Source organism: Ctenocephalides felis, unplaced genomic scaffold (assembly GCF_003426905.1).
Source record: "Ctenocephalides felis isolate EL2017-DRISC unplaced genomic scaffold, ASM342690v1 CF-g0.4_SCAFFOLD_00002, whole genome shotgun sequence".
In the NCBI taxonomy this organism is placed as follows: Eukaryota; Metazoa; Arthropoda; class Insecta; order Siphonaptera; family Pulicidae; genus Ctenocephalides; species Ctenocephalides felis.
In genome coordinates this window covers 1-6,893 of record NW_020536156.1, presented here as the reverse complement: position 1 = coordinate 6,893, position 6,893 = coordinate 1, and the positions used below count along the sequence as shown (strand labels likewise).

The window sequence follows — 6,893 nt, the reverse complement described above, 5'->3', positions numbered from 1 at the left end:
CAATAGATTTTTCTATAAAGTTTATCAGAGTAAACATAACATTTCATAAACAGATGTGAAAATATTTTATTGAACACAAGTCATAATTATGTTGATTAGGATTAAAAATTTAATATACATTTACAGCTTAAATTAGTCAGTGTGAAAATATTTGCTAATTTATAAAGTAAATGAAACATTTTATACACACTTGTTATAAGATTAACTTACTAAAAAACATTATATTTAGAAAAACCGACATGATGGCAAATGTGATAACAAAAATACAAATGTTAAAAAATACGCAATTCATTATTTTCAAATTAGTTACCTACTCTATCTTAAATATAAAAATATGTGCTGCAATAACAAGCCCTATGATACAAGATTCAAAATCATGATCATGATACATTATAAGATCTTCATATATATATAATGATACATTATCTATACACAAGACAATTTTGAATATCTCCAAACAAGATGACTGAACATTTGCAGCTGTTACTTTTGTTAACTTAGGCAGTATCATGAATGCCTAAACGGAAGATGTCATGTTGCAAGAAGAATGATGTACCCAAAGGTTTCAGAACAAATATTTGTGAATAGGCATGTGGAGGATCTTCATCACACTGCAAAAGTAATTAGATAATTCTTTAATAACTACTATTATTTTTAGTATCAGTTATGAGTTTGATTAGCCACATAACAGCAGATATATTTAATTTAATATTAGCATAAGTATTCAAAAGATTTTATAACCTATGTGAATGACTTATGATTCCTGCAGACAGTTAACATGAGAATGTTAAATTGGGTGAAATGCCTTGTGAAACAAAACATGCAAGTATTAAAAACATTTACAAATTGCACCTTGAAAATACGTTGTATTATATAATTAAACTAAAGCTTAATATTGAGCAATTGAGTTAGTCTTGTCAGAACTATGCAAAGCCAAGCAAATTTTACATAAATTGGTTATAAAAAGTCAATGACCATCAGACTCTTTGATCTCTTGTTTCTCAATAGCAGTTAGTGAGTGACAACAGCAAAATTAAATAAACTATTTTGCAACTTTGATAAAGGTGGTATAGGTCTGACAATCAAAAACAAGTCTAATAGATTAAATGTGCCTGCAAACAAAGAAGCATGCAGTGCCTAATACACGCCACTTGATTATAGGGAATAACCTTTACAGGCACACTTCTCAGAAGGTGATTCTATAACAGATCTATACTGAATCATGAAGTGCAAGTCTGAACATGTCGTGCTGAACAAAGAAGCTAACACCGATTGGCTTCAAGACGAATGTCTGTATGTAGTCGTGGGGTGGATCTTCATCTGTCTGCAGATTCCAATTAAAACAATGATTTAAGTCATTGATATCTTTATACGCCTTTGTAGAAATTCAAACAGTAAATGGATTTACTAATAACAAAAGTGCACAAATGATAGAATGAAAATTTTACCTGTAATCTTCCAAGAACATTTATTAAAACACCACCATCAAACATTGGTTGAGAATCTATTGCCGTTATAGCTCTGTTTATTTTTTGAAAGGTAAGACTCTGTGAAAACAATAATACACTTTAAAGTTCGGCAAATTATATTTTTAATGATTTATGAAATATTTTATTCATACGTTCAATTTTTCCATAATTTTTAAGGACCCTTGCAATTGCATTCCTTCAAACGTCATGAAGGAACTTTCAGGCTGCAAAATATCAACACCATCATTATATATCACGTAGAAAAGTAGCATATAATTTGCACGATTGTATACTAATATTTTTAAGTATATAGTACACTTTTATTTAATGGAAAACTTACATTATACATATTTGCTAAATTTTGTCTCTGGGCCGGGTCGTCAAATAATGCATAATATTGTTGAACGAATCCTTTTCCTATAGCCTCATATGCCGGATTTAACGTCATTTTGTTAGGATATGTTCTACCAATAATATATAAAGCACCTCAGGTTAATAATATAGTCAAAAACCTCTCATTTCACAATTATTTATTAAATCACAAATTATTTCTAGTTCTCGAGCTGTCACCGGAAATATCTCGAAAGCTTCGATTACAGACACTTGAGCGTGAAGTGCGATGTGGTTGCAACTTTCAAAAATTATTTTCAGATATTTTGTTCATGACATATTTTGTGCTAATATATTGTTATTAATATCTATGATTTTCATAAAGAAAAGCGCATTTAATTTAAATTGTATATATAAAACACAAATATAGAAAGTTATTGTTGTCAGAGATATAATATATTTTATTTTACCCTATATATATTTATATCATTAAACATTTTCGGAAACAATGGGATATTTAAGTTATTCGATATACAAAAATTTGTCTTTTTATTAATATAAATAAATAAATTATCAAACGATATCAATGTCCAATATATCGATATGTTCATTATTATTCTTCAGCTCAATCGCAATGTTGCAGCTGTCCGTAGCTTATGCCTTGCTTCAGTAACTGTCAGACAGTCAGTGTTCGAGATGTGTTTTCCGAACGTGTAGCAAATTTCTGTTTGAACACATGTGTAATGATTTTAATTATTTAGACGTACTAAGAGTTTTAAAGTTTTTATTTCTTAAACAATTTTAAGGTATGACTGCAATTTGAATATTCATCGTATTCGTTTGCTCATATTTGTATCGTTTATATGCACAACTATCCTTTAACCTTACTTTTAGTTTCAACTTGTATTATGTATTTTATATTGTTCCAGCTATTTATTTTAAATATGGGCCAAACAAATAGGGAAAAAGAAGAACAAGCGCTGTTAACTCATTCAAAGCCGAATCAAATTTTATCTGCAAGTGAGTACAAAAAAAAGATATCAACATCATAAATAAGTTTTTTTTGTCCTTTCATTACAATGTTATAACTTTTATTTAGACTATTCCTATAATTTATTCATGTTGGATTAGTAGATATATATATATATATATATATATATATATATATATATAACTGAATAGATTTGGATTTGATGTTGATATAATATATTTTATTTAGGCCTAAAAGTAAATAGTATGAGTTTTTAGAAATTTATTTAAAATCTATACGTTTCGGCTAGCATCTTAGACTTCATTCAGTGGCAATCAATTTAACTATAAAAATTAAAACTAAATAATTGATATGTTAGGAATTTCATAGAAAAACAATAATAATAATTTAAAAAAAACTTTCAGTTATTGTATCCTAATATAACAGATGAAAACATTATTAATCCATTAATACATAGTTTCGACAACTGAAATTTCTTTTAAGAATTTATTTTACATCCATACTTTTTGGTTAAAATCCTAGCCTTTATTCAGTGGAAACTAAAAACAATTAAATTGGAAGAAATTATAAAGAATGAAAAGCACTTACAATTTGTTAGTCATAGTGTTAAAACCAGAAAATTCAATAATCAATGGTATCAGGATATGGTAATGTACTACACTATGTAATATAAACAATAAACTTGTAATTACACAGTATCTCACAAAATACTAACTTTGAAAATCACAAAAGATATTGTGCAATATATGTGTTGTTCGTAAACTAGTTGAAGACATAATGGAGAAATGATTTTTTTTCAATATTTCTAGCAAGATTATAGCCAGAATCCTAGAAGGCTAGGATTATAGCCAGAACGTATGAATATAAAATAGATTCTTAAAAGAAATTTATTGATGCTATGGTTGATTCTTAGACTTTGTTAATACATATGTCAACATCAAATTCCGAATCACACAACATACATTTAATTACATAACATAATGTATATTTTATATAGATGTATATATATATATATATATATATATATATATATTAAATATAAATATAAAATAAACGTTAAAAATAATTAATTAAATTTCATTTTCTTTGTCATAATAGTGTTTGTAGAATTAATTTGTAGTTCAAATATAAAAAGAAATTTTATATATATACGAGGTCTGTTCAAAAAGTACCCGGAATTTTCGTTTTTTCAAAAAAATATTTATTTATTCGTCTACATTAATGTGGTCCCCTTCAAAGTAGTCCCCCCCAGATATAATACACTTATGCCAGCGTTTTTTCCAATTTTCGAAGCACCCTTGATATTCACTTTTTGATATGTCCTTGAGCACTCTCAGCGATTTTCTTCAATCGAGGAAAACCGCCGTCCTTTCATGGGTCTCTTCAACTTTGGGAATAGGAAAAAGTCACACGGAGCCATATCTGGTGAATTTTTGCACTTTGCAACACTTTATTTCATTTTTTACGCAAAATTTAATACAAATTCTTTGACTTTTCAATTCTTCCATTGTAAAAATCGCCGAGCTCAGAAAAACACGTCGAACCTTAGCGACTACCACAGACAAAGTAAACAGTGAATATAGCTGAAAATTTCATCATACTTTAGGGGCATGTATACCAACACAATAAAAAAAAAATTTTGACAATCAGACACTCCAGACCCGCGAAATTTAATTATTAGTAATTCCGGGTACTTTTTGAACACACCTCGTACATCCAAATATTATTTTTATCAGAAATTCAATATTTTATATTACGATGTAATACATACAATTATAACTAAATTTCTCATATTTTCTGCCCCTCAAATGCATTCCTATGTGTTATATTGTGCATGTATGCCCTTGTAAGAATGTTGCGCAATAATACTAATTACAAAAATGATTAGATCTAAAAAAAAGATTAAATGAATTGATGAATTAATTTATTGATATTTGTTTTAAAATGAATAAAAATCCAATTTTATTTTGTTCTTTTAATACTAAATAGTTTTCGAAAGTGTCTGAACATTTTGGCATACCTTAGAATGAATTGATGTATGTATGTGCGTGCGGATACAATTTTTCCTTAATATTTTGGCAATATGTTACTTAAGGGGCACAACTAGTGTAACCGCCTAAAAAATAGGTGATTTTTGGGAATTTATATTAAAAAAATACTTCATCAATCATTTCAATTTTAAGAATATATTCACACATGTTTTAAGAATACATAGTAAAATTTTTGAAGAAAAAAAATAAATAATTTTTAAGTTATCGTTGATCTCCAACGGCGCGAAAAAAAAGGCCCTTCACTGCTGCAGTGATTTCGGACTTTCGTGGATGAAATAAAAAAAAAATCTCGTTAAACTAGAAATATATTGTCTGTAAAATGAACTACGATGAAAAAAAATCAAAAATTGACAAAATGGCGGCGTTTCAAAAATAAAAGTCGAATTTTACCCAAAATATTGGTCGTTTTTGGACTGCCAAAATTCGATTTTTGATCCGATTAAAAAATCGATAGTTCATTTTACGGAGAACTATATAGAACATGTAAAAAAAATTGATAGTGATTGGATCATTTGTTTTTGAGTCATCGCTGCAGCAAATTCGAAAAATGCTGTTCGAGAAAAACGCGTTTGAAGATAAAATAATCGTTATACCATATACTATGTATAGTATGTATATACTCTTTTAAATGGATGTAACTCAAAAACTATTTGAGATATCGATTTGAAATTTTAATATGTTATTTTTAAAGGCGTAATCTACCGAAATATGAAAAAAAAACAAAAATCGATTTTTTTCAAATTTCACGCTAGTTGTGCCCCTTGGTATATTGATCTTGCCCCGCGAGTGCTCCAACTATCATCTTACTAGTGACTTAAACGGAATCGGAATCTTTGTATCGTGGCTATTATCAGACCTAACATCACTCTATCGAGTGAGTTCATGATGGAATTTGATCTGCCTCCGCCACCGTCTTTACTTCTGTATTGTTTGTTGTTTTTTTTTTAATTGTAGCTAATAATCCACAATTTATGAGCCGTACCGGAACAAATTTCCGTTGCCCAATTCTTTCAGTTTTAGGCTGCAAAACTTTAGGATGCAGTATTTGCCTACAAAATTGCATAAAAATTAATAGTTTCAACAAAAAATTATTCTGTTTAAATAATTCAAATCGGACGCTCCGTTATCTCAGAAACTGAGTTGTCATTTTGGGACTATTTGCCCCGTATCTTCGAAACGGCCTTCCCCAAAAACTAATCAGCACGTCTCCTGATCAATACGAATCGAACGTTTCTCGAATTGTTCAAATCGATTGTCCGTGTTCCGAAATCGTCTACGAACATTGTATCCGATCACACGGACATACATACATCTATTTATTCTTAGGTATTCCAAAATGTTCAGAAACCTTTAAAACGGTGAATATATGTAAAAAAATTTGTTTCCGATTACTATAACTTACCCTGCGGAGATTTAATGAATTTTCTAGGATATGTTTTGCTTCATTAAGAATATTTAACTACAAATACGATTATTTGCGATATATGAAATATAACTTATAATTTCGCTGGTTCATATTTTTGATTCGGCTGGTAATTTTTTTTTTATTAATTGAAAATATCATAGAAAATATTTTTTATTAAAATTTATTTGTTGTACAGATAATCCAAAAATTTTATTTCATTATTCTAAACTTGTTCGTAGTGCAGCCACGTACTTTTATATGGTTTATCGTTACATCATTCGACGGTAAATATCCGTCAGATATAAATATACGTTGGCCTACAATTTTGTTATTTGATTCACCGTAGGGAGTTGAATCCCTCCTAGATATATTTAAAATTATTATAATCAATCTTAACGTATACAGTTTTTATTTTTAAAATGCTCGGATCTAGTGCCCTTCCAGTTTCGATTATCAATTTTATGAAATTTGAATTATGCAGTTTGCTTGAAATATTTGAAAATTTGACATTTTTTATGAAATTTTCATTGCGTATTTTTATGTATTGTTATTGTGCCTATAGAGAATATTATGATATAACTATTAATTGTCATTTTTTGTCATTTGTAAATATTTGAATTAGCAGGTTTTATTACGGCTCTAATTTT

General features: G+C 28.5%; 1 protein-coding gene across 2 annotated transcripts; it reads right to left on the bottom strand.

The window, feature by feature from the left end:
• Window positions 1-283: 283 nt before the first annotated feature.
• LOC113362829 (probable nuclear transport factor 2) lies at window positions 284-2,093 on the bottom strand. Of its 2 annotated transcripts, XM_026605667.1 has the most exons (5): window positions 1,810-2,093; window positions 1,622-1,693; window positions 1,449-1,547; window positions 1,217-1,324; window positions 284-611 (listed from the first exon to the last, which is right to left on the bottom strand). In XM_026605667.1, exons 1-5 carry the CDS (start codon window positions 1,915-1,917, stop codon window positions 498-500), a joined length of 501 nt encoding a protein of 166 aa, XP_026461452.1. In that variant the 5' UTR covers window positions 1,918-2,093; the 3' UTR covers window positions 284-497. The 2 variants fall into 2 exon arrangements, with proteins under 2 accessions (XP_026461452.1, XP_026462115.1); XM_026606330.1 differs by lacking the exon at window positions 1,217-1,324 and having other exon boundaries at window positions 291-611.
• Between the last annotated feature and the right edge of the window lie 4,800 nt (window positions 2,094-6,893).